Below are 27174 nucleotides of genomic sequence, written 5' to 3'. Positions count from 1 at the left end.
GATGCAGGGATGGAGGGAGGGATGGAGGCACAAACCGGTCCAGTTAACGAAGAGCATCGTCCCCCGGCGGGGCCGGGAGCGCGGCACGCCTGTGTTTTACGATGGGGAAGTTTTGAGTTTTTATTCCCAGAGTTTTAGATCAGTGAGTGAAACAAAAGAAAGAAAAAGAACCACGAAACAACAAACAAACATGCTACATATGAGAACTTGGCCAGGCAGCCCTGGCACAGCCCTGGGATGGGATGCCGGTGCCTTTCCCTGGATTTTTCCCTCTCTTCACCCCCCCTGCTCCAGCCACCCCTGCTCGCTGTGGCCGCCTCCATCTATCCCCACCGCCGCATCCCTACCCGGACATGGGTCCGGGATGGCTCTGCCCTGTCCCATGGGGATGGGTGGCTTCTCCCAGCAGCGAGCGGTCAAAGTCCCCGTGCCTCGCGGGACACGTGGCATCGCGATGGCAGCCAAGGCCCTTTCCTGAGCTCCGGGGCTGCTCCTGCTCCTCCGTGCCCGGCAGCATCGAGCCTAAACCCCCCCTGTCCCCCCCATCCCGGGCTCCAGCACCCCTCAAACTACTCCTGCCCTCCCGCAGCACCTGGCTCCGCACCTCTCGCTGCCTTCGCTCCCCCGCCGGCACCGGACACCCGGCCAGACCTGCCCATCTCGGGCTCCCCGTCCCCCTGCCACCCTCCTGCCACCCTGCTCCGTGCCACCGCCACAAAACCCGACCTCTGTCCCTCCGCGTCCCCTCCTGCGCCCTGGAGATGCTCTCCCCGGGCTCTGCCCTTGCAGCCGCTGCCTCGGGACCGGGCAACGCTGCCTTGGCTTATTTTGGGCTGCAGCCCCAAAAATACCTCCAAGCAGACCCAGTCCCCTGTCCCGGCACCAATCCTGTCCTCTGTCCCCTCTCTGTCCCCTCTGTCCCAAACTGCCCGCTCGCAGCCTGGCCCTGCATTGCACAACGTGCTTCTCCCTGCACGAGCCGCCTCTCCGGCCGCTTCCCACGGGATGCAGGCGAGCCGGCCGGAGCGGCTGCAGGGAGCAGCTGAAATCAGAACAGTCAACATAGAAAAAAGGCAAAAAGGGGGGGGGGGGAAGATGGAAAATGTACATAAGCAAAGTAAATCAGGCAAAGCCACCCTCACTGCTCTCTCATTGCTCCTCGGCAAGCGATCACGAGGGGGGGGTACATTTAGGCTGGGCCACCCCCAAGTGCAATCCCTGAAAGCACACGCAGAGCTCCGGGGATCCCGCTGCCACGTCAAAACCAGCCTCCGGTCTGCAGGGACCCTGGAGAGATGGAGACACCCCCCAACCCTCCCTACGCAAGCCAGCTCCCCGTGCCCGGCAGCTCTGCTGCGCGGCTCCGAGCCGGCAAACTCAGCTGCGTCACCTCCTCCGGTCACCGGCATGGTGGGGGTGGCAGGGGAGCAGGTCCCAGACACCGCAGAGGGGCATAATCCTGATTACAAGCATGGTGTCTTTTTAAAAAGTATTAAAAAGCACTTTAATTTAAAAAAAGGAAAAAAAAATGAGCCATAAAAAAACACGGTTTGCATCGTCGATGCCCTCCCACCTTCAGCGCCACCGGCTCCCGGTGCCCCGGCCGGGCACTGAGAAGCATCCCGGGTGCCGGTCCCCGGGGACACGGCAGCATCCCCCTCCGCCACCCTGCCCTGCCCTGCTCCCGCCTCGGCACCTCCGTCCCCCCGTCCCTGCTGCCACCCGGGCTCCGCCGGGCAGTACCGCTGCCGCGGCCGCTGCCATGCCAATCGGTTTTGGACCAGACCTGGCACGACGCCGCGTCCTCCAGCCCGTCCATGCTCGCTCCTCTCCGCTCGGGACCGGGACCGCATCTGAGCGAGGCCGGGGGGGCAAAAGGAGGGGTTGTCCTCCGCTCTGACATCCCGCTGCTGGTGGCGGCACGGCGGCGGGCTCCCAGCCTTCATCGGCGACACCGAGGGCCAGTCTCTCCCCATCCAGCGCCGGATGCGGGTTTCCTTTCTCCCTACACTTCCTTTCCCATTCTTTTTTTTTTTTTATTTATTTAAAAAAAAAAAAAGAAACTGTTCCTAAGTAGAAAACATCTGCGATCGCAAGTCAGTCTTTTTTGGCTATTGTTTTTCTTCCTCCTCCTCCTCCTCCTCCTCTCTTCAAATGACTTCTCACGAGGCAACGGGCACGGGCGGCTTTTCTGCACGGCCCCCTCCCTCCCCTGCGCGCCCCTCGTGCCCCCCCGTCCCCGAGGGCCCCTAGTCCTTGACCAACTTGTACACGTGGTGCTGGGCGCCGTGCTCGCTGGTGGAGACCTCGAAAACGAAGGCTATGCAGAGCAAGGTTTCCTGGGTATCCCTGTTCGTAACAACCTGCGGCAGAGCAGAGAGCGCGTTAGGAGGGGGCCGTGCCCGCGGGGAGACGCTGTTATTTGAGGGACGGCACGGGCTCAGGCACAGACATTGAAATTGCGGACCTTTTCGTTGCACCATGAAAAATTTGCTACCCAATTTTTGGGGGGTTGGCACTGGCTCAGACACAGCCACTTTAGTTGCACCATGAAAAATTTGCTACCCGTTATCTGGGGGGGTTGCACAGGTTCAAGCAATGTAACTGCACCACCAAAAATTTACTACCCGTTATTCGGGGGGTTGCACAGGCTCAGGCACAGGCAATGTAACTGCACCACCAAAAATCTGCTACCTATTTTTTGGGGCGGTTGCACAGGCTCAGGCACAGCCACTTTAATTGCACCATGAAAAATTGGCTACCTGTTACTTGGAGGGGTTGCATGGGCTCAGGCACAACCACTTTATTTGCACCACCAAAAATTTGCTACCCATTATTGGGGGGGGGTTGCTCAGGCTTATTCACCACGACTTTAATTGCACCACCAAAAAAATCTGCTATCTAGTTTTTGGGGGGTTGCACAGGCTCAGGCACAGCCACTTTATTTGCACCACCAATCTGCTACCCATTTTTTAGGGGGGGTTGCATGGGCGCAGGCACAGCCAGTGTATTTGCAATGCCAAGGCCAGGTGCCGCGGGGCCGGGCAGCGCTCAGCGGGAATGGTTGGGTCAATGCAAGCATGGGCACCACGCTCCTGGTGGGAAACACTCCCTGGAAAAGGAAGGGAGGTACCTGCAGGATGGTGAAATTCTCCAGGACGCTGTTCATCATGTACTTCTCCGGGAGGTGCTTGAGTTTGTGGATGAAGTTGATCATGTACTCACACATGGGAGACCGGTGGATGCGGTAGACGAACCGGCCGTTCTCCAGCCGTGCGTACTCCGTCTGCGGGGCACAGCAGAGTGAGCGGCCGCCCCGTGGGAGCCGAAACACCGTGGGGAACGTGGGCACGGGCGGGTGGTGGCCAACTGGGACATGGTGGAGATGTCCTCTCCACTCCACCCATGGACAGGCATGCACCCATGTGTCCTACACCCAACCCCGGGGCTTTCTCCATCCCGAGACCCACAGCAGACCCAATTCCCACCCCGTCCCAATGCAGCGGGGTGCGGGACTCACCTCCACCTTCTCCACGACCTGCTTCCCAAAGGAGCACACCTTGGTGGAGACCGTGATGGTCATGTTCTCTGCACTGCTGTACTGGCTGCTGACACCGTAAAAAGTCCCCGGCCCGTCCTGGATCGTGCTGTTCAGATCCGCCTGGAGAGATGAGGGCGGGGAGAGGGTCCCGTTAGGTGCCATCGCACCCAACTCTCCATGGGGACGGGGGACACCAGCTTACGGAGCTGCCCAGGATGCTCCCGCTCCACCGGTGGGGTACCGCAATGACCCCATGGCTCAAGAACAACCCTCCCCATCCTCATCCTCCCAGCGTCGTACCCAAAATTTGACGAGGAAGAAGGAGTTCTGGGGCCCACGCTCATAGAGCTCCTTGAGGCCACCTTTCTTCTCGGGGAACTTGTCATAGATCTGGCGGATGTCCACGGCCTCCAGCAGCGGATCGCTGTACGAGGGGTTCGTCTGGCCGATGTGCACGAAGAGGTGTTTGCTGTACTGTAAGGACCGGGGCGGGGAAATTAAAACGAGAGGTCAGATGAAAGCGAGGTGCCACCAAGCAGAGGGACGGGCACCATCCCACCCAGGTGGTGGGGACACAGAGGGGACCGTTACCGTTTCGGCGTCCCGCGGCACCTCCATGAAAGCGGAGTACTCAAGGAGCCGGAGCTTGGCGGAGGCGATGGTGCGGTCCTGCCAGACGGGCACGGCCGAGGCGGCTGGCGGGAGCGGAGCCAAGGGCTCATAACCTGGGGCGGGGGGACGGGGTGCGGGGGGGCAGCTGTGAGCCGGGACGAGCCCTCCCCTGCACCGCCACGGCTCTGCTGTCCTTACCGCATCCCCCACCCTCCCGTATCTCCCAGCATGGGGGTTTTCCCACGGGCTGGCCAAAACATAGGATGTGCCGGTCACGCTCCTGGGTGGAACGGGACGGGGAGGGGGGGACACAGCCAGGAGCAGCGGGGTCCCGCTGACCGTGGGGCTTTTGGCTGGGTTTAAACCCAGGTTTTTCCCCTGGCAGGGCTGGGGAGGGGACCGCAGGTGGGTGGCACTGCGGGTGGGAGGGTGGCACAGGACAGGTGACAAATAGGACCTAGCAGGGGTGCAGCGTCCCCTGCAAGGGGGCAAGGACAGCACTTACTGGCTAGTGATGGAGGCATGGGTGGCTGGATGGGGTAAGCTGGCTGTGCAAACGGTTTAATGCTGGAAAGGAAAGAGCATCGTTAGGTTAACGAAGCCCGGGTGACCCCAGCCCCTCACCAAGGGGGGGTCCCGCCCGGCGCTGGGCAGTGGAGGGGTCTCGTACTTACTCCTGAGAGGGTCCAGGCTGTCCTGGGATAGGCCCACTCCAAAACTGGGGAACAGCACAGGGAAGAGTCAGCGGCTTTTGACCGGCCCCAAATTCCCCTCCCCACCGGCTGCAAACCGTGGGGACCCCCCAAAGCCCCCCTTGCATTGCCACTATGACCAAGGGGCCATCGAATATCCCCTCCCCTCTCCCCTGTGCACCTTGTGCATGGGGAGCCGTGTGTCCCCCCACCCGGGGTGTCCCCGTATGGGGGGGCGCGGGGCTGTCCTCACCCTGGGGGCAGCAGAGAAGACGGCCTGAGGAAGAGGAGGAGGGGGGCTGAGCTTGTTCTGCAGGACGCTGGCCGACACGATCTGCGCGGAGGACATGGAAGCCATGCTCTGCAGAGCCTTATCCTTCGAGACCTGGTCCTGGGGGGGGGGGACAGGAGGGAGACAGAGGTTACACGGGCAGACTGAGACACCCCCCCCTTAATCTGAGTGTGCCCGGCAGGTTTTGCAAAGCCCGGAGCTGGTCATCCAGCCTGGCCAAGGGACCGGGGTGGGTGGATGCCCCCCCTCCCCAAATGCACCCATGACAATGAATGCTTTAAGCTTGCAAACATCCCCTGGGCAGGAGCTGCTGGGTCTGGAAGGTGTCCCCGCTCCCCCGGGGACGCGAAGGGTTTAGCCCCTCCACAGGAGGGGGGGGAAAGGCAATGGGGAACAAAAGGCATCACAAACTCAAGCTCAACTTACCAAGTTCATGGCCTGTCCACAAAAGAAAGGGGAAAAAAAAAAGGTTAGAGCGTCGTGGGAGCCTGCGGGCACTGTGTGCACCCCCCGCCCCAAACTGTGTATCCCCCAGCCCGGCTCATCACCACAGCCCGATTTGGGAAGCAAACCCCCCGACCCGGCTGGTTACCGGGGGACGCACATGGTGGGCACCGATGCCCGGACTTAATCCCACCAGGAATGGGATACCAAAGCCCCTCGCTATTTTAGGGGGTCGCTGCGGTGAGCCAGGCCTGCGCCTTTGTTGGCTTTTTAATATCCTTTAGAGCCTTTAATATCCTTTGCAACCTCCTCAGCAGCCCCCAGTACTTGCAACCAGGGCAGGGAGAGGAAGAGCCGCCCGGCTCCTGCCCTGCCCAGCCACGGGCACCTGCACCCAGCTCCCTGGGATCTCGGCACCAACTCCCCTATAGGCACCGCAAGGAAGAGCCTGGGCACAACCCCGCTATGCCATGTGTGCATTTATATAGGAGAGTAATTATTTTTCCTTTTCCCTTTTGATCCGGAGGTCACAGCACCGCTGGGCAGGAGCGGAGGGCTCCGAGGTCTTGCCACAGCGCTGCTCCTCCACCTGCATTGCTAGGACATGGTCCCACCGCACACCCTCTCTTTTCCCTCTGAACCTTCCTCAGCGATCAATCGCTTCATTTATTTTCACCTGGGGCAGGGCAGGAGTGTGGGCATGCAGCCACACGCCAGGCAGCCCTAACACGCACGTGACTGCAGCTTAAAAATATATATATTGCTCACGGAAGGGAGTTTCCATTCAACAGGACAAGCGTTGGGTGAGGGCAGAGGGCTGCCTGCGCCGGGCTTTGCCTCCCAGTATGGCTGGGAAGGGATGTTTTGCATCCACAGTGTATCGCTCAGGGGGATCTCTGCTCCGGCTTTTCCCTGCCAGATTCTTTCAGGCAGCGTGGCCGGGGATGGAGAGGAGAGCACAGACACAGACGCCAGCCTCCATCCCTGGAACCCCCAGGGTCTCTCCTGCCTCTGACTCCCCCTTGCCCTGTGCCGTGCGGCAAGAAATCCTATTTTATTTTATTATTTTTTTTGTGCAAAGGCTTCTGCTATTGCTGACCCTGCTGCCTCCCTCTCCGGCTGCCCCACTTGGGGTTGGGAGCTGGGTTTAAGATGTACAAGTCCAGAGGAGCGTCCCAAAGCACTTTCGGGTGCCCGCTCCTGGCTTTTCCCAGCAAACCTGCCAAGGCGTGGGCACCCTCCCGGCACCCTGCTCACGGGGTCCTTGCTGAAGGGCTTTGGAGGTGATGGCTTGGTGGGCTCCCAGGTAGCGTGAGCCGGGGCTCCTTAAAGCTTTGGGGACCAAAATGCCAGTGCCAGCTCTGACGGTGGCCCCTGCTGCCAGCCTCAGTGCTGGAGACTTGGACACAGCACCGGGGACAGGGGCACAGGCACCTGGCGATGCTTTTGGGACCGTGAGGTCATGGCAGGGGGTTGAAAGGTTTTCTGGGCTCCCACACCCTCGGCAAGGCAGCAGGTCCCCCCCCTGCCCAGATCCTGCCCAAGGAGATGCTCGCCGGTGTGACGGTGCAGGGATGAACCCAGGAGCATCCCGGGCTGCGCAGCCCAGCCGGGAGCCGGCTGTCCCCAACGGGTGGTCGTGCAGTGGGGACCGCTCTGTCCCCCACCTTCCACCGTATGGGTCCAACCCGAGCAGGGCTCAGTCCTTCGGCGATGCCCCCATCCTGCCCACACCACCCTCCCCATCATCGCCCTCCCCACCACCGCCACGAAGCTCGGTGGGAACAGTTACGGAAGGGTTAGTCGGGCTCCAGTTAGGAGGAAGGAAGGAAAGAAAAGCCAACCAGAGAAGAGAGGATGATCCAGTTTTTCCTCGCTCGGCTCCCTTGGCCCCTGGAACCACGGGCTGCCCCGGCACTGCCGTGTCCTCTCCCCGGGACTGCTGTGCCCCTTCCCCAGCAGCACGGCCCCGTCCGGACCCGCTGCCACCCACATCCCTGAGGTGCCACCTGGGCCGTACTCGGACCCTGGTACATCACCAGCTGCCGGGCTGGCAGCCTGCAGGGACCCCCCAGGACACCCCTGCTTCTGCCCGCATCCCACCGGCACCCATCATGAGCGGGGCCGGGTCTCAGCTTGCGAGGGGAGGCCCCTTTGCACCCCTTGCTTGAACCTCACTTTGCCTCGCTGGCTGCTCTGGGGGGGTCCTTCCCCTCCTGGGAGAAGCCCTGATGGCTCAAAAGAGGGGGCAGCCCTCGAGCATCACTGGAGGCGGGTTTAAATCCCCATTTCCCCATGGTGACGTCCTTGCCTGGGCTGAAGAAGGGGATTTGGCACCCAAATTCACCCTCCTGCAGGAGAGGGAAGGGCTCTGGTGTCCCCACCCAGCCTTCGAGCTGGACCCCCCCCTTGCACTTCTCTCTGGGCATCCCACAACGATGCCACTAAAAACCATCTGGTCCCAGGAGCCGAGGGAGGGGGAAGGAAAAAAAAAAGCACCAAAAAAGAGAGGTATAAAAGAAAGCAAGCGGCACACCACAGAGCCGAGTGCGTTAGTCGTCAGCGGGCGGGGGGGCCAGGCGGGGCGGGGGGGGGGGCGCGTACCTTCAGCTTGGACTGAATCTCACGAGATTTCCGTCGGGCAAGAACCTGCAAGTGGCTAGAGACCTGCAGAGAGAGAGCAGAAGGAGAGGGGGAACAGCAGAGCCGTCAACCAGAGGAAAGGAGGAGGAAGGAGAGGGGCTGCCCATGCTCACAGAGACACCGCCGCGGACACCTGGGCAAGGGCGCCAACGTACCTTGATGCCAACCTGGTACTCCCGCACCTTCTTCCGAGCTAGAACCTGTATGTGGCTGGACACCTAGCGCCCGCCACGCCGTTCGGAAAGGAAAATACAGAGAGCGTGAAGATACGTTCCCCCTCGCGAGGTGGGATGCTCTCCCCGGGGAAGGGGAGGGAGCGCGCGGGGCTGCCAGGGTGATGCTCCTGGAGATGGCGAGGGTCCTGCGCCCGCCGCGAGCTGGAGGAGGAAAATTGGGGGGGACCCCGGCGCTGTGCTGATTGATGCTGGTTTGTGTCCCCCCCCGGTTGCGGTGAAGCCTCCTCAGGGTGAAGCTGCTGCAGTTGAGGGGTCCATGTTTACCCTCTCTTGGGGCTTCCCGGACAGAGAGATCCCCCCCGGCCCCTGCGAGTGCAATGAGCTGCTGCTTACACACAGCGCTGAGGATACGGCCCGGCTGGTTTCGGGTGCCCCTGGGTTACCCCAGGTGAGGCTGCAGTGGGACTGCCGGTCCCGAGGGAGATCCAGGAGGGACCGGCTCATTCCCCTCCAGGGCTTCTGCTGATTTTGCAGGTGGGAAAGTTGAGAAGTGGGATTTTTTTTTGTGTCCAGACCCCTATAGGGGTAGGATCCAAAGAAAAGGGGCTGATGTATAGGCAGGAAAGGCGCAGCGTGGCTGGGGTGCCTGCCCAAAGCCCCAGGCAGGGTGGGGGTCCCTGCACCCCTGGGGCACCGGGGCTGATTTCAGTGATCTCCTTCTCCCACCAGCACCAGGCTGTCCAAGAAGGGACCCCAGGCTGTCCAGGACACGACTGCACAGAGGGGACAATGCCACACGCACTCTCCCGTGTGCCTTTCCCAAGTCCCCCCGGAGCATGCTTTCACCCAACGCCGCATCCTTCCCCCCATGGAGGGGGTCCCGGGGCGTCCGGTTAAGGCTTTAAGCCAGAAATAAAGCGCTGCTCAGTGCTCAACTGAACACAAGGACGGTGGCCAGACCCTGGTCCCTCTCCCTCCAGGATCGGTCCTGGAGGGATATCCCTCGTAGTGCCTGGGGACCAGTGTCCCTCCCTTGCGGGGTCTTGTGGCACAGGACAGTCCCAGCGTAAGCATCCCCATGCCCCAAACCTGTCCATCCCCCTGCGGTGGGAGATGCACCCGCGCCCCACCATCCTGGGCCACCGGCTCCGCCAGGACAGGCGGCACCACGGAGGGGAGGGAAGAGCCACCGGACGCGTGACAAACGGACACGTCCCATCGAGGGCTGCGGCAATCTGGTCCTCGGACAGGTTTGGTCTCTGGCACGAGGGTGCAGCGAGGGCTCGCAGCTGGGATGGATGCGACCCTGCCCACATATTGTGCAGGCAAAGGAGGACTACTGCATGCTCCCTGCCCTGCCGGCATCCCTGCCTGCACGCTGCTGGTCCCAGCATCCAACCGTGCAGGACAGCGAGGTCGGGGCAAGGGCTCTGCGCTACCTCCGGGCCCCCCCAGGACCAGCGCCGCAGACCCGCACAGCCTGTCCCCCGGCCGGGACGGGGATGCCTTGCTCTCAGCCCGGGGGCTTTGGGGGTGCCTTCACCGTGGCGTCTGGCACAAGCGGCATAAAGCCCGGCAAGGGGCAGAGGTGGGAACGGTCTCCGGATCCAGGCGGAGCAGCGAAGAGATGCACGCAGATGCACGCGGACGCACACGCTGCTCGGACGGAGATTTCAAGGGCTCCTGCCACCCATGGGGTGACCCCAGCCAGGCAGGGGGGGACTGGGTGCTGCCTGCCCCCGCGCCCCCAGTTTCAGGGCATCCCCAGATCAGGCTGGGATAGACCAGCCCGAGGGTGTTTGTGCTCGCAGACAAAGCTCCTCGCAGAGGATGAGGGTTCCGCTGCCAGCAACGGTGGCTCCAGGAGGGAACACAGAGGATGGGTGACGCAGCCTGGCACCCGCTCCCCGCCCCGGGCTTACCTGGCACCCCCCTGCCGCCCCCCCCCAGGCCCTCCCAAGAGAAAAAGCAGAGCGACGGCCTCACCTGCTTCCTCGTCCGTGTCTTCCCCGTCCGCAGCTTGATGTACCGGGCTATCAGTTCGTTACGACCTGCCGGCAGAGCCAAGGGGTCAGCCCCGGCGAAACAGGGGGATCAGCCCCAAAAGGCGCCTCTGGCCCCCACCCCGTCCTGCCCAGCCTGGTGTGATGATGCTGGTCCTTAATGAGGCTGGTCCTTAATGAGGCCGGTCCTTAATGAGGCTGGTCCTTAATGAGGGAGGCACTGCCAGGAGATGGCGCTGCCATGACGGCTGTCCGGCCCAAGGGGACATTGGGGGTGGCTTGAGGGGACATCTGGGGTGGCCTGAGGGGACACGGGGGTGGCCAGCCCCCCGCCATGCCAGCGGGACGCACCCCACCCCACCGGGTTTGGCAGCCCCCAGGCACAGGGGGCTCGGGGCGGGGGTGACAGCCACCAGGGACCCCTGCCACAGCGGTGTCCCCAAACACGGGCAACCACAGACCCCCCAAAAGCCATCCCAGCTGGAGCACCCCCGGGGGAGCAGATCAACCCGCTCCCCGCAGCCCTTCCCACAGGGGTCCTGGGGTGCCCCCCTGGCACCCCGCTTCCCCTTTGCAAGCCGTGCTGGCCTTTCCACCAGTATTTCCTAACGTCCTGGGTCTAATTCGAAGCAGAAGTTGCTTTTGCGCCACATTTTAGGGGCCAGCTGTGGCCAATCTACGTTCAAACGTCAGAGCAGCTGGGAGCTTTCTTCTCCCGGCCCCGGCCCCGGCCCCCCCGCCGCCGCGCCCCCCGCGCACGGGGGCGGCCAGGCACGCCAGATTTATTTTAATGGACCAGATGGTCGCGGTTGGAACTTGTCGAAATGCCCTTGGAGCGGGTTTCGGCTTTAAAAAAAAAAAAAAAAAACACCTCTCTTTTAAAAAAAAATATTTCCCCCCCCCTTCCACCCTGACCGGCCCCCTCCCAGCCCCAGAGCAACTGGGCGCTCCTGGGGGGGGGACACACATGGGGACAGACAGAGCCAGGTGCCGCGTGGGGATGGTTGCGCCTTGGGGTGCCCGCGCCGGGCAGGAGCTGATGGGTGGGCGGCCGGGGCCACCGTGGGTCCCTGCACCCCTGGAAATGGGGCACCCCCTGTACGGCCAGCGCGGCACCCTGGTGCCACCCCGAAGCGCCGAGCATGGCTCCCATCCCTCCTGCCATCCCCAGCCCATGACAGCTCCTGGCCTCGTTAGCGCCTAACGAGGGCCAGGTCACCAAGGGTGTTCTTTAAGCCCAGGTGAGACGATGCCCACAACAGGGTGCTGCCAAGGGGTGCGGGCAGAGGCGACCCTGGTGCCGAGCCCCGGTTCGGGGGTACGCCTTCACCGAGCGCCGCAGCATCCCCCTTTGCACACCCGCTCCCGAGTCCCGTCCCCTCCCTCCCCGTACCCAGCCCTTGGGAAATAAATACGGGAAATAAATGTGGGTGCCTTCGTGCACCCCGGTGGGGCAGTGCCAGCCCGGCACCGTGCCTGGCACCTTCTGCACCCATCCCACCTCACTCCATGTCCCAGCCACCACCCTGGGCTGCACCCTCCAAGCCTCCCCACAGCCGTCCCGGTACCCGTGCGCCCCGTCGTCCCTGTCCCCCATGATTCACCCAAAACTGTGCCATTCCCTCCGAGAGGGCACATCCTCCTCCAAATTACCACATTCCCCAAATTCCTCTCCCCTGACACCACCACGTGAACCAGTTGGACAGGCTGGGTTAAAAATAACCCAGCGGGCAGCGAGCGAGAGAGCGGGGGCCAGCATGCCCAGCCCGGCCCCCCGGCTCCCACCTGCTCTGGGGCACGCGCCCCTCGCCCGGCCCCTTCGCCACCCCCGTACCGCTGGCATCAGTGGGGCACGGGCTGGTGTGGCCATGGGCATCCCATGGGACCCCCCCCAAAAAAAAATAGTTGGGTGGTGGAGAGCACTGGCACGTCTTTATGTCATGCCGGCATGGTCTGTGCCGCCGGTGGCCCTGGGGGTCCCGGTAAGCTCGGCACCTCCAGCTTGGGGGTCCCGGGGGTCCCGGTGGGGAGGTGCCGGGGAGGGTGGGGGGGAGATGAAAGGCAGCCGGCCGGGGCCGCTGCCTCTTTAAGCAGCTGCCAGATGTCTCCGAAAGGCTGGAAAAACCGGTCGGGGCTCGGCGTGCTGCGGAGGGCCAGGCTCCCGGCGGCACTTCAGCTATTCCGGGAGAAATCCAAAAAATGCACCCGCTTGGGAAGCCCTGTGCTCCCCGCACGGCCTCCAGCCCCGACACCCCGGGTTGGGGGCCCTGGCAAGCGGGGTGGCACGGGGAGCCGCCGGCGTGGGGACGGGGACAGTGGCACGGTGCTCGCTGCAAGGCCTCGGCGCCTTTGTCCCCCTCCGCCAGCGGTGGGTGAGCCATTGCTGGTGACGGTGACGGCAGCATGCCGGGTGGGTGTATTTTGGAGGCTGGGGATGGAGGGGCTGGCCCTGGTCCCTTCGTCACTGCGGGGTGACAGTAACGTGGCAACCGATCCCCGGCTCTGAGGTCACCAGCCCTGGGGGTGACATCGTGGGAAGTGGAGGAGAGGAGGGACCAGCCCCTACGCCAGCAGGGAAGGGGACACCATGGCACCTTCCACCGCTTTGGTGGCACCGTGAGCCCTGCGCCAGCATCATCTCCTGCCTGCATCACCCATCCTCATCCTCTTCCTCCCTGTTGCAGAGAGCCACCAAGACAGAGGTGTTTCAGAAGACACCAGGAACTAGGCTGAGACCCTCCCCAAACTCATTGCACCAGTGGGGCCGACCAGCCCCGCAGCTGCCAACAAAGTCACCAAAAGCTAAGCCGGGTGCCAGTGTCTCGGGGTGAGCGGGTGGCCCTCGCCACCGGGTGCTCCCTGTCACCGGGTCCGGTTGGGGAAGGTTTGGGGAGCGATGCGGAGGCGCGCAGGAGCGGGAGGGCTGGCGCTGGCCCCGTGCTCCCGCGCCCGCTCCCTGCCCGCACCCGCTCCCTGCCTGACGGCTTCACCAAACCAGTCGGTCCGGCAGGGCCGAGAGAGGGAGGGAGTGGGAGGAAGAGCCAGCACAGAGGGAGGGGACGTGGGTCACTGCCACCTCCCTGGTCCGGCTCCGGGGTGCAGCCGGGGAAGCTGCTTTCGGGGTTGGGGGTGGCTCGAGGGAGATGCCCTGGTGTGGGTCTGGGGCAGGAGGTTTTGCTTCACCCCCGGTCACCCCATCCCGGCCGGCAGCACGGTGCCCTGCCCGCTGCCTCCATCCTGCCCCCATCACTCACCGTACATCTTGCCCTCATCCGAGAGGATGATTTTCCGCCGGCCGCAGGGGGGATAGATCGCCAGCGCCTCCTGGAAGCTCTGCTCGATGTCCGGACTCCACACGCCCTCGGCATCATTGTCCAGACTCTTGTCCATGCCGTCCTGGCCATCTTCCCGCCCCTCCCCGGGGCTGCCGCTGGCGTTCCAGCTGTTGGACGCTATGGTGCTGGCTGCTCTGGGCTCCGACCCTGAGCCCCCACGGACACACGACAACCTGCCGGGACACAGGGGACACCCATCAGGCTCAGAGACCCTTGCTCCCGCGGAGGGGCCGGGGGCTGTGGCCACCCCTGGCCGTGCTGGGGGTACGGGGCTGCGGTGACAGCCCGGTCGCAGCGTGCTGGCCCTGTCCCCGCTCGCACCCAGGGCTGGGAGCAGCATCCCGATGTGGGTCATCAGAAACACAAACAGGCTTTCCTTGGGGACGGAGCCACGATTTCCACGAGTACCCCCAAATCCAAGCCACAAGCAACCACGTAGGATCCACACAAATGAAGTTTGGGAAGGAAACAGCCCGGATGCTCTATTATCCGTACGAGGAACTCAGGCACACGGTGCCTGCGGGTGACACCTCGAGCCCTGACCCTGCACCAGCGCCTGCTGCCACCCAGCCACCTCCTCGGGCAAGCCAGCCCCGAAAAGCCCCCCCTGCCCCAAAAATCCCTGCTCCGCCACGCCTGGCAAAGGCAGAGCCGGGATTTGAAGGGAGACGCTGGGCGGCTCCAAGCCAGACCCCGCTAATGGGAACCAGGTGGCCGGAGCCCTCCGGCAGCCCTACCCCTGGCACCGGGAGAGGCCCCCCGTCCCGAGGATGCTCGGCCAGGACCCCGGGCACTCCCCGGGCCAGCGGGCGATGCCGGGGAGCCTTCAACCCTCCTCCTCCTCTTCCCTTCGCCCAGCTCCCGGCGCAGTGTTTTGCAATAACATGTTTGGCGGCAGCTGCCGGCGGTGGGAGCGGAGAGGTGTCTCCTGCGCCGCTGCGCTTCCCGGACGGGCTGGGAGTGTACAAAGGTCTCCGGCGCAGACATCTCCTTTTAAAGGAACTGCAGCAGCCCGCTGGCTCAAGCGCGCTGCGAGGCCTTGTGTTGGGTTTGGGTTTTTTTTTTTTTTTTCCTTTTATAAAAAAAGAAACTTTCCCCCCCCCGCCCTCTCCCCATCTCTCTCTCCCTCGCCGTGATGTGATGTCAGCCCCTCCGGTCCCCGCCGCCCGCCCCTGGCTGCCGTCCCCCCCGCCCGCCGCTCCCCCTCTTGCCGAGCACTGTGGCCAAATAAGGAGAACTGGATTGTAGGATCGAGCCAGCCGGCCAAGGGAGGGATGGCGGCAGCGGTGCCGGACGGCACCCCGAGTCCCACAGCGTCCTGCGTCCCCCTGAGTCCCACGGCATCCCGGGTCCCGTGGCACCCCGAGTCCCGCGGCATCCCGGTTGTGCCTGCTGCCAGGGTGCTCCGCAGAACGGCCCCCAGGAGGGATGCGTTGTCCAAACCGAGCAGGGTGTCGGGGACGGGAGGGCGGGGGGAGGCCGGGATGAGGCGCCGGGCAGGGAGGGCGAAGCTGGCACGTGGGGATGGCCCCGCCGGGACCCCCCTGCTCCCCCCCCGCAGCCCAGCGAGCGCAGCAGGGCTCCGTCCCAATGTGGCGCCTACGATGGGGTGTGCGGCTGCCTCGGCCGGGTGCTGAGCCCCAGCTGCACCGTGGCAGCCCCAGACCCCCCAGCAGCCCAGGACCCCCCAGATGTGGGGGAACCACAGACCCCCTGGCTGCCCTACAGCAGCCCGAGACCCCGCAGCCCCCACAGTCCTGCTGTGACCCCAGAGCCCACAGGAGCCTGGGACCCCACGGCAGCCCAAGACCCCCAGCTGCACCGTGGCAGTTCGGGACCCCCCAGCCTCGAGACCCCGCAGCAGCCGGGACCCCGCAGCCCTACGCCAGCCGGGGACCAGCACCAGCCACCCGGCACCCCACGGCACCACGGGGCTGCCGTCAGCTCACCCCGAGAGGGGAAAGCTCCAAGAGCTGGTGCCAGGGGGTGACTTTGCAGGGACCCACCGGCCCCCCTGCCCTCCCCAATTGACGGGTGCTTATGGGGCCAAGGGCGAAGCTACAGGGCCAAGGACGAAGCTATAGGGCTGAGAGCAAATCTATAGGGCTGGCTGCAGCACTGCAGGCAGGGTCCTGGAACAAGCAGCGGGACCAGTGAGCGCCCTGGGTCACCGTCCCCGTGCCGGGCACTGCACACGCAGGCAGGGTGCCGGCTGCCCGCACACCCTACCTGCGACACACATCCCCCCCTCCCCAGCACCCTCCCACCCCACTGCCCCCCCGGCAGGGAAACCCCAGCCTAGCCTTTTCGGAGAAGCTGGGAGAGGAGGGAGGGTGACTCCGGGGCCCCGGCCAAGGTGCGAGGAAGCAGCTCCTCCTCCTCCTCCTCCACCAAACCTGCTTTTGGCCAGGCCTAGACATTGGATTTCCTGGAGGGAGGGTGCAAGGCACCACGCTGACGCAAGGCACGGCCGAGCGCCGCGCTCCACCCAGCCCTTACAAAACACCAACAACAGGAGCAATTAGGAAACCGGCATGGCTGGACGGCCTGCGGAGGGACCGCCGGCCAGACCTGCTCCGGGCAGGGAGGGGACCGGACCTGCCGGAAAACATGTCACTGGCTCCTGCCTCCCGGCTGCTCCCCGGGGACCAGGGGAAGAAGCCCCCTCCCATGGCGCAGGCATCTCTGCAGGGCTTGGGGACCCCAGGACCACCCCAGATCCGCAGTGGGGATGCTCGCCCCCCATGAGCAGGGATGCTCGCTGGAACCCATGCCAGGAGGGAGCCCCCGCTCCCACCTCGCTCACCCCTCTGCACCCTGCCTTTGTGGGGTGCCACGCACCAGCCCAAGGCTTTAGAGGGTGCTGGAGGGGGGACTGCACCCTTGCGATGTCCCCCAGCGGGTGCGGGATGGGTGCCCGCAGCGGGCAGGGGAGGATGCAGCCGGGGCCGCCCTTATCTCCCTGCGAGGCCAAGGCTGCGCCGGGAGACGGGGACGGCGTTCCCACGGGCTCACAGAGCTCAGCCCAGGCACCATGTGCGGGGGGCGCGAGGGACACCGGGGGTTTGGGCAGGGCTGCAGGCAGCTGCCCGGTTGGCGAGAGCTGCTTGGGGCTGGAGAGCCTGGAAAAGCAAGGAGAAGCCTCTTTAAATCCTGCAAGAGCAAAGAGGAGGGTTGCAAAGAGGGAGGGGTGCTCGGGAGACGGGTGTTTTCTGGTGGGTGGGGAGAAGGAAAGATTTTGGAGGCAGCGGCTGTGGTCGGAGTGGCGCGGTGGGCACCCCGCTGGGGCCGGGTGCGGGTGCCGAGGTCAGGAGCAGGGTGCTGCCAGGACCAGCACAACCAGCAGCGATAGGGATCAGGCTGGGGTGTGTGGGGCGGTGCGGGGGAGAGGCCCAGGGGCTGGGAGCTCAGGGACATCACTGCTCAGGCTGCGGGGCCGCGATGTGGGCAGAGGTGCCTGTCACCCCCGTGAAGCCCCCGGGGAACAGGGTGGCACCTCGTCCCCATCCCGTGCTGCCCCAAACCCCTGTGTCGCGGCTGCACCAGGGCACACAGCCAAGAACCGGGGTCTGCCCAAAGCGTCAGGGCAATGCCCCGACACCCGCCCGGCCGAGCACCCCACCACGCCACCCAGCCCTGCCTTGGCCAGCGTCACGGCACAGGGCCCGATGCCTCTCGACATGCTCCTTGCTGGCCCCGGCCACCCCTGCCCTCCCGGCTGGTCCCACGGCCAGCGGCGGTGTCACCCCTCCCCGGGTGCAGCCCCCGGGCTGCCGCTCTCTCGCCCTTTGCAAACTCTGAGGGGGTGGCTATTGCCGCAGCGTCCCCCCGAAACGCCGGGGATGCAGGGCACGGCCACCGGCACCCGCTGCACGAGGGGGCCTGGAGCAGAGTCTGTCCCCAGCTGACACCATCCAGGGGGACAAGGTGTGGGGCAGAGCAGCCCCAAGGTCCCCTCCCTACCCAGGGCTCCCGTGACCCACGGCGGGGCAGCACCAGGACCCCACAGGATGAGCCCCCGTGGTGCTTGGGACACTGGGGGGGCCAGCAGACCCTGCAAAGGGGAGGTCCGGCTCCATCCCAGCTCCATCCCGCCTTCCCATGCTGGGGGCCCGGGGCGATCCAGCCCTCCTCCCTCCCCCCCTGCACCCGGACCCCACGGCAAAAGGATAAAAGTTCACCAACAAGCCCGGGCCGGCGCGGCACAGCGCGGTGCTCAGCCTCACACCGGCACAAGCAAAGCACCACCGCCCGCGCCAGCCCCGGCGGGGGGACGCACGAGGCCACTGTCCCCCCCTCCCCATCACTGTGACCGGTGGCACCCGCACTGGGGGGAGGAAAGGAGCCCCCATCCTGCCCCGGTGCTGAGCGTGCAGCCCCCGCCGGGGCCGGCTTGGGAGGGGGGCCGGGAAGCCACCGTGGCCCTGCTGCGGTGAGGTCCCGGTGACAGCTCTCCTGGGGGGACACCGAGAGGGGCTGCTCCGTCACGCAGCAGGCTCTGCAAGACCCCAAATGAACAAACCCCAAAGCCGAGGCTCCCGGGCACCCCAGTTTCTCCCCGTGCCCACCCCCAGCACATCAGGGCTCAGCGAGAACATGGTTGGGGGTCCAACAGCAATTCGTAGGCACGCAGAGGCCTTCGCTAACATGCTCCTCATTTCTGGCAGGGGTCATGAACGTGCTCCTTGTGTCGGGCAGGGGTTGCTGGCCGGGGGCAGCGTCCCCATTACCGCCTCTGCCCACCGGGTAATGGGGCCAGGAGAAAAGCTGCCCGCACCATGGACATGGCCACTGGCTCCAGAGAGCCCTTTGAAGCAAACCTGAAAGCTTTGGGGGTCCCAGGGGACCCCAACAAGGCCACGCCAGGGAAGATGCTGCCCCGTCCGCTGACGACCCCAGCACTGCGCAGAGCTCGGACGCTCTCGGCTCCATGAGGCTCGACCCTACAGCACTTGCAGTAGCCAAGAGCCTTTCACAGGAGCCCCGTATCCCCGGCAGCTCACCCGGGGACCCTTCGGGAACGCCCTGCCCCACATCCCGCCCCAGCCCCTGCCCCGATCCTGCAAGGGACACCGTCCCGGTTGGCACGCAGCTGTCCCGGGGACAACCAGCACCCACCGAGGCAGGCGGCAGCGGCCGAGCCAGACCCGGCTCGGCAGGGAGGGCGGTGGAAGGAGGTTTGTTTACATCGTGCTCCTCTTCCAAACAGCTCTCGGGCTGTGGTGAGGGATTCCCCGGCTCAGGAAGGGAAGGGAAGGGAAGGGCGGCCGCCCTGCTCCCTCCCACCCAGGTTTGCACCTCCCTGCCAGGGAGGATCGGCCACCTCCTCCCCGAAGGGTCCCCCAGCATGGACTGGGGACCCGGGCGGTGGCAGAGCCCCCCGTGCGCCCAGCCGGCTCCCCGCGAGACAGCCCGACTAATTTCCTCCCCTCTATCGCTTCCTGTCCCTTCCGGCTTGGCAGGCGGCTCAGGAAGCAATCGGAGCGGGGAAACCGCATGAGGCCACGTGGCAGCATCCCACCAGGGTCCGTGGCGCTGCCAGGGCCGCCCCGGGCACATGCCCCCTGCTCTGGCCGGACCCCCGCAGCCAAAGGGTCCCCCCAGCTCCCAGCGAAGCCCCGAGCCCCTGCCCGGCAGGGATGCGGCTGGTCTTCACTCAGCGGCACGAGGCCAAGGGATGCTCAGCCCCGCATCCCGAAGGGTCACGGCCAAACGAGAGGGGAACTTGAGTGATTTGCCCAGAGAAAATTTGGGCAGGGAGGAGGGAGGGGATCGAGCAAACCCCCTGAGCCCCACCGATGGCCCCGCTGGCCAAGATGCTCCCTCCTAACGGCAAAACCACGGGAGTGCAAACCAACCCCTCCATCTCCTCCTCTTCCTCCAGCCCCGGCAGGGCAGCAGAGCTGGGTTTCGGCTGCTGGAGGACCTGAGCCGGTTTTGCTCAAGCCTCCAGGTCCAAGACCTGAGGGCAGGGGACAGACGGACACCGTAACCCGGTCTCCCTCCCTGGCCCAATTACGGCCGCCCTGCCCAGGCAGGACGGGGCGTTTCACCCAGCAGCGCATAAATAGAAAGCTTTTGCAGCATTAATTGCTCTCTGCGTTATGAAACGAGCTGGATGGAAACAACAGGGTTGGAGTCGCCTGCCGGGGACGGGCCACCGCCACGGCCGCCCTGTGACACCCCCAGCGCTGGTGGCCCGTGGCACGGCCAGCACCGGGCACGGCACCCACTGGGGACCATTGAGTTCGCTTTGCTCCTGCATCAAAATACGCCCATCCTGGGATGTCTCCCACCGACCATCCCTTGCAGATGAGCTCAGGGTGGCCACTGTGTCCCCAGTCCCCCAAGGACTCCCAGCACCACTTGTCCCAAGGAAGCCAGGGGAGCCCCGGGGACACCCAGGGCCATGCGTCCTGCAGTGGGATGGTGTCCCACCGCCTGCACGGGCCAGGCGTCCCGGGTACCCCGCCAGCCCTTGGACCCGCTCCTGGGAGGAGAAATGCCTCCACGGAGGAGTTTTGGGTGCTGCTGACCCCACTTTATGCCATTGCAGCAGGACCAGGGAAAACATCTTCCGGGGGACACCGGCTGCCAGGCGAGGAGGAGGAGGAGGAAGGCTGCAATGCATTTCACACCAGCCCCCAGCCACCTCCACCCCCGCGAAACCCAACCCTGCCTGGGGAGCAGCTGCGCCCGCTGCCTGTGCCGCAGCACCCGCCGGAGCCCGGGGCCAGCACCGCCACGCTCCCGGCCGAGCAACCAGGAGAAACCCAGCAGGGTGGCGGGGTGCAAGAGCTGATCCCCCCCCAGGCACCCAAGACACAAGGCGGTGGGGGGCTGTCAGGCATTACAGTCCCGGCTGAGACACAGAGACGTCCCTGGCTGCCAGCGGCCAGGGCAAAACGTGACACGGCAATGTCACTTGGCCACTGTCACCCCTGCGAGGAGGCACGCTTCCCTGCCCTCCTGCAATGAGATCACGGAGCTCGGGGCAGCACCAAGCTGAGGTGCAGCCTCAGCTGCACGAGCAGGTACACGCAGCCCCGCACAAACCGCAGTAGTGATTTATTCCCAGAAAGGGATATTTCGGTTTAGCACCATTTTACTGCATGCCATCACCCCGGACCGGCCCGGCGAGCAAACCCTCGTGCATGCCAGGAGCGCACCGGGTGCCTGTAGCAGAGCATCGCCTTCTCCCAGCACCTCTCGCCGCTGCCTGAGCCAAGAGCTGGAAACGGGCACAGCGACTCCCGCTCCCGCAGATTGAAAAATTGCTCTGGAATCCTCGGGGAGGAAAGTTGCTAAAAATACACGAAGGCGGTATTCTTGGTAAAAGAAGGAGCTCCAGCAAGAAGCATGGCCCAAGAGCGTCGGAGAGCCTGGCACAGCACGCTAGCCCCCCGCCCGGCACACTGATGCCCAAACATCGGAGCCAGACCCAAACCCTCCGCTCTGCAATGCCACCCGGGCAATGCTGTAAGTGGGGCACAGTGGCCACCCCACGCGAGAGCCGGAGCCCGAATGCACGCCGCAGATGAGCACAGGCGCTGGCGAGCATCAGGCGAGCACCGAGCGAGCACCGAGCCCGACTCGTCCAAGCATGTGGGCAAGAAGCCGGGCAGGGCGAAAGCGGGGTCTTGAACCAGACCTTTGCTTCTGGACTACGAAGCGCCCAGATTTTCCTGCTAATAAAACCCCAACGTTTGGGTCGGGGGCTCGCGTGCCTGCGTGTGGGTGTGCTTTCTCCTAAACCCGAATTGCCTAAGCCGGGGGTGGCGGGGGGGGGATAAAGGCAGGAGCTGGCTGCCTCTGGGGGAAGGGCGGGCGGCGAAGAGCTGGCATGGGAACGGCAGCCCATCCTCCACGCACGCCGCGCCGCTCCGCGTCTGTAAACTTTGAACATCTTCCGGAGAGAAGTTAGTGGCTATTGTGAACAGCTGGATCTAATTTTACGAGGAGCGAGGAGGAGACAGTCGTGGGGAAATAATAAGGCTTGGCGCTCCCAGGCGAGGATCCCCGAGCCCGGCCAGCCCTCCTGCCTCCACAGCACCCCGCCGGGGGGGAGCGCCGGCGAGACGGCTGTGGGGAAACTGAGGCACGGAGCGGTGCTCAACCGCGTCCTGGGTAATGCAAACCAGGAGTCCAGGCATCCGGGGCATTGCCCCTGCGTGTGTCCCCAGATCCGTCGTCCCTCCAGCAGCCGGGGCATCAGCGGTGGCATGGCTCTTCCCCGTGGTGGAAAGCTGGGCTGCCAATGCGGGGCCACCTCCTAGACCCACGGCAGCATCTTCAGACCTGGGGACCCCCGGCGCTCGCTCTCAATGCTTGTGGGCACCGCGGCCCGACACATCCCTCCAGCCGGCTGCTTCCCGCGAGGCTCTGCCCACCTCCTAAAATTAGCTCCAGCTTCGCTGTCCCATCCCCAGCCACCCCCCGCAGCCGGGGGAGCTCTGCCAGCACACGCTCCGGGTCCGTATGGATCCCCCCGGCAGCAATGGGAAAGGGGATAACGCAGCCTCCTCCAGCGCTCACGTCTCGCTCACCAGCCGCGAGCCACCTGCGAGCAAGCATTTCCCGGCGTTATTTATTACAGGGCGAAGCGCAGCCCTGAAGTGCGCTGAAGTCACCTTCTGTGCCTCTGGCTTGTAAGAGGATGACCGAGGATGAGCTCCAGGTCGGCTTTAGCCAGCTGAGACCTGGCGCATCTCGTGACATACCCGGCACCCAGCTGGAAGGCGGCGGTGGTGCGCGCGGTGGGTTTCGGCACGTTGGGTTTCAGTGCCGTTCCTGTCTCATGGCACGCAATGGGGGACGCTGGGGTCATCGGAGCGATGCATCCATTCGGGACCAGGCGAGGGGCTCGCTCCGGCGGGATTTGCGCGGTTGGGATGGGACGTGCTTTGTGCAATCGGACGCTCACGTTTCTCCAGACCCTTCGGCCGCAGGATCCCGTTGGCTGTGCCAACGCAGAGGCCTACGCAAACACCGTCTCTGCAGGGCCACCAGCTGCCACCCCCAGGGATGAGACAGGGCTCAGCCACGCGGGCTCACCACGAAACCCTGCAACGAGCTGCACGAGGAGCCCGAAACGGCACCCGGCACCGCGTGACCCCCCGCTCCCCACCGCCACGGGCAGGCAAGCGGCCATCCGGCACCACGAGGAGGTTTTGCTGGGGCCCTTCATTCCCATTTCACAGGTGGGGAAAACCGAAGCACCGGGAGTTGTAGCGGCGTGTCCGGACCCGCAGCAGGATCCGTCCGTGCGTTATCGCGGAGGGGGGGTGCCGCTCCTGCCGCGTGCCCGCTGCAGGCTGGCGCGGGGCACGGCCCCGCCGGCTCACCCCATCATTACCTTCCCTCCCTCCAAAAAAACATTTCATAAGCCGCCACGTGACAGTGGCAATAGCGAACGCCCACACGCTTCAGGTGCCTGCCCCGACCGCAACACGCAGGTGCCTGGGCTCGGCCGCCGCGGCCCCCGGCACGCTCCCGGCCCCGGCACCGACCCCACATAACACCTCGGACGCAGGGCTGAGAAGCTCAGAGCGTGGCCTGGCTGCCTGGCAAATCCCCCGGGGATGGGAGCTCCCAAAATCAAGGTTATATATATATATGTGTGTGTGTATATATATATGTGTATATATATATGTGTGTGTGTGTGTGTGTATATATATATTTTTTTGGTTATATCCCATCCACCAGCAGCACCCAAGGTGGTGCAAACACCATGGCAGCCCCATCAGCCCCTTCCCATTGCCGCCAAGGATTTAATAAGAGACAGAAGCTCCTAGAGATGGGACATTTTTTGGACAGCATCCATCCCACCCGTTGATGTGCAGAGGGATCCCAACCCCACAAAGAGCCCCGGGATGGCTCTTGCCACACCAATCCCAGCAGCACCCTTGGTTAGGGCTTTGCAGCCCGTTCTCCTCTCTCCCCCTCCATCCTCCGCTCCCACAGACGGGAGAAGAGGTACTAAGGCCAGAAAACACATTTTTTTCCCTGCATAACAGCCCAAAATGACGCATTTCCCGCCTTTCCAGCCGCTGCATGCCCGCACCGCTCTCGACGCCGAGCTCACCTGCCACCGGCCTCGTGCTGGCTGTGCGTTTGACGGGAGCTGCGCGGTTACTCGCTTTTTAATACATTAATTATAGCTGATTACCACTGCCACCCCCACCTCCCCAGAGCCGCGACCTGCTCTCACACCACCGGGAAAAGGTTCCTTCCTTCGGCACAGTGCCGGGGCCACTGGGACTCGCCTCCCGACCCGCTCGGTGGTGGCAAGATGGAGATTAAATGGTGATTAAAAGGAGATGCTGTTTCTGGTATCGTGATAAATAGTGACTGTATGTCATGGGAAATGGATGCAAGTCCCTTTTATTGATGGACGTGGAGGCTGGAAGGGGTGTTAGAGGTGGGATGGCTGCTGGAGGCTTCCTCTCTGCACCCCTTTGCCCCCCAAAATGCCCTGATTGAAGCATCCCCCCACTCCAAGCTGACTCCTGATGCCACAGTCGCCCCAGTCGGGACGAGGGTCCTCAAAATACCCGGGTGCCGCTTACGCAAGGCGGCTGGAGCCCGCCGCGGAGCCCGCCGCTTTCGAAGGGTTATTTTTGTTAGAAAAGCCGGTGCGGTGCCAGCCGCACGCCCGCCCTGGGGAGGGAGCTGGGTGCCCGAGGTCCCCTGGGGACAGGGACGTCCCCCATGTCACCCAGCTGGGAGTGGGCAGCTGCTCACCCCACACCCACCCGCAGCCCCTTCCCATGGGAATGACGGCCCTGCAAACCCAAACAGGGCCAAATCCAGCGCCTGCTCCCAACAGGACACTCGTGCCCATCCTCTCTGGTGGGGAAGTGCCAGGAACGCCGCTTGGGCAGTGCTGCGGTGACCGTCACCCGCCCCGCCGGCGGGGTCCCAGCCCCCCCACCCCCCACCCATTTTTCCCCCGGCTTCGCTGTTGGGTGACCTTGGCGAGCCCTCGCTCCCCATCCGCTTTGGGGACCCTCTCCCTCCCTTCCCCAGGAAAACAACCCACCCCGAGGACCCACCCCGAAAGCTGGGTGCGACGGAGGACTTTGGGGCCATAGAGGCCCCCAGGGCCGGCAGGTGCATGGGGGGGTCACCAGCCAGGCAGACCCCCAGTTCTCCACCCATCATCACAAGCACCCCAAAACTGGGGTGGGGGGGTGGCAGCCCCGCTGGCAGGGCCCCCCGGGGTCGCCGGGCAGTGCCAAAGCCCTGACTCACGGCGCGCACGTACCGGCGCGGGGTAAAGCGATAGGAGGGGAGAGAGGACGCCGGAGCCCAAAATACCCCGGCGCGCCTGACACCGGAGATTATCGCTTCGCCGATGGGACGGTCGCCCGGCCCGTCTCGCCCCGGCTGCCTGCAAAGCACCAAAAACCCCCAAAACCTCTGCCCTCGCCTCTTCCCCTGCCACCCCGCGCCAACCACCCAACAGCGATGGGGGCTGCAGGGTGCTCGCTGCCCCGGCAGAGCCTCCGGTACCATTTCCAGCTGGTTTCTCCCCAAAATATGAGTTTTTTTCTCAGCCGGTACAGGCCAAACGTGTTGCATAGGGCCTGAGCGGTTTCGGGGGGCGGAGGCGAGCGGCGCTGCGAGGGCTTGGCCTTATTTTCCTTCCAAGGGGGTTAAGGGAAAAAAAAAAAAAAGAAAACAACAACCCCAAACCCAAGGAGGGTGTAAAAATAAAATAATAATAATAATAAAGATGACACACTGCTGAAAATTATACATCTAATTGCTGCCTCGTTAGCAATGCGCCCCTATGACGAGGCACAAAGTGTTTAGCATACAGTCAGCGTATGGTCATCCCCTACATGCGTGTGACACACATGTAACGTGACACGCGTGTGGCCCCCACACCCCTCCCGGCCCCCCCCCCGCGCCGTTTCCCGGGGGGGCTTCGGCCGGGGCCAGGAGGCAGCCGGGGCGGTTCAGGGCTTTATATAACGCCTGGCGCCCGCGCCCTACACGTCCCGACGTATGGGCTATACCGTACACAAGGCCTCTTTGTAACCCTATAGCCCGCGCGCACCCGCACCCCGGGGATGCGCCGCAGCGGGGGGGACCCAGCGGAGGGGCCGGGGGGGGGGGGCAGCGCAGCCCCGACGGGGCGGGAGCCTCGGGACCCACCGCGGAGGGGGGGGTTGGGGACACCTTGGGGACACCCTGGCTGTGCCACACACACACACAGACCCATCGGGGGCCGTCGGGGGGGGAGAGGCGGGGAGCCCCGGGGGGAGCCCCGGGGGGAGGTACCGGGGTGCTGGGGGGGGGGAACGGAGAGGGTTGGTGTGACCCCGCCGCCCCCCCCCCCGCCCCGCCGGGGCTCGGTGCAGCCGGAGGGCTGCGGGCCGGGAGGAAGGAGGCGCCGAGGAGGAGGAGGAGGAGGAGGAGGAGGAGGAAGGGGGGTTGGGAGTCTCTTCCCGGCGAGCGCTTACCTGCTCCGTGCTCCGGAGGGGCTGGGCCGGCCGCGGGTGCCGGGACCGGGACCGGGACCGGGACCGGACCGGGGCCGGACCGGGGCCGGGCCGGGGAGGGCGGCAGGAATGCGGGGAGCGCGGCGGGCTCCCGGGTCCGCGCACGGAGCCAGGCGCAGGGACGGGAAAGTTTATGCAAGGGAGGAGCAGAAAGTTGGGAGTCAATCAGGAGGCGGCGGGGCCGGGCCGACCCTCCTCCCTCCTCCCGCTGCCCTCCTCCCTCCTCCCGGCCCTCCCTCCCTCCTTCCCTCCCTCCCCCGGCCGACCCTCCCTCCCTCCCTCCCTCCCCGCCCGGGGCGGCGGCAGCGCTCCCCGACGGGCACCGGGACGCGGGGACACGGGGCTTCCCCTCCGCCGGGAGGGTTCTGTGGAAAGGGCAGCCCTGGAGCCCGGCTCGGCCCGGCCCGGGCTCTGGGAGCGGCCTCTAGGAGTCTTCCTCACCCTCCTCCTCCTCCTTCTTCAGCCCGCAGCCCCGGGATGCAGCCCCGGGCCGGGGTAGGAGGGTGCTGCTGTCCCGTCCCCTCACCAGCCAGCCAGGGTCCCCCGGGCTCACCTTCATCCCCTTCTGCACATCCTCACCCCCCGCCTGTGCTCACCTTCATCCCTGTGCTCACCTTCATCCCCCTGTGCTCACCTTCATCCCCCTGTGCTCACCTTCATCCCTGTGCTCACCTTCATCCCCCCGTGCTCACCTTCATCCCTGTGCTCACCTTCATCCCCCTGTGCTCACCTTCATCCCCGTACTCACCTTCATCCCCCTCCACATACCTTCATCCCGCTCTGCACACCCTCATTCCCTTCCACACACCTTCATTGTCCTCTGCTCACCCATATGCCCTGTTGCCCACCTTCATCCCCCTCCAAACACCTTCACCCCCTCCAAACACCTTCATCCCCCTCCTCATCCCCCTCCAAACACCCTCATCC

General features: G+C 64.7%; 1 protein-coding gene across 5 annotated transcripts; it reads right to left on the bottom strand.

Moving 5' to 3' along the window:
* Positions 1–2249: 2249 nt before the first annotated feature.
* On the bottom strand, positions 2250–26235 carry TEAD3 (TEA domain transcription factor 3). Of its 5 annotated transcripts, XM_059831129.1 has the most exons (14): positions 26209–26235; positions 13658–13911; positions 10387–10451; positions 8380–8442; positions 8186–8248; positions 5564–5575; positions 5099–5236; positions 4828–4871; positions 4659–4720; positions 4133–4266; positions 3842–4015; positions 3521–3661; positions 3134–3286; positions 2250–2363 (listed from the first exon to the last, which is right to left on the bottom strand). In XM_059831129.1, exons 2-14 carry the CDS (start codon positions 13791–13793, stop codon positions 2250–2252), a joined length of 1299 nt encoding a protein of 432 aa, XP_059687112.1. In that variant the 5' UTR covers positions 13794–13911; positions 26209–26235. The 5 variants fall into 5 exon arrangements, with proteins under 5 accessions (XP_059687112.1, XP_059687113.1, XP_059687108.1 ...); XM_059831130.1 differs by lacking the exon at positions 8380–8442; XM_059831125.1 differs by lacking the exons at positions 5564–5575; positions 8380–8442; positions 26209–26235 and having other exon boundaries at positions 4133–4291; positions 4684–4720; positions 13658–13827.
* Positions 26236–27174: the final 939 nt, after the last annotated feature.

The sequence above is a fragment of the Gavia stellata genome, chromosome 30, assembly GCF_030936135.1.
Source record: "Gavia stellata isolate bGavSte3 chromosome 30, bGavSte3.hap2, whole genome shotgun sequence".
NCBI classification, from domain to species: domain Eukaryota; kingdom Metazoa; phylum Chordata; class Aves; order Gaviiformes; family Gaviidae; genus Gavia; species Gavia stellata.
The sequence above is the reverse complement of the archived record's forward strand: the minus strand, read 5'-3'. Positions and strand labels throughout refer to the sequence as shown.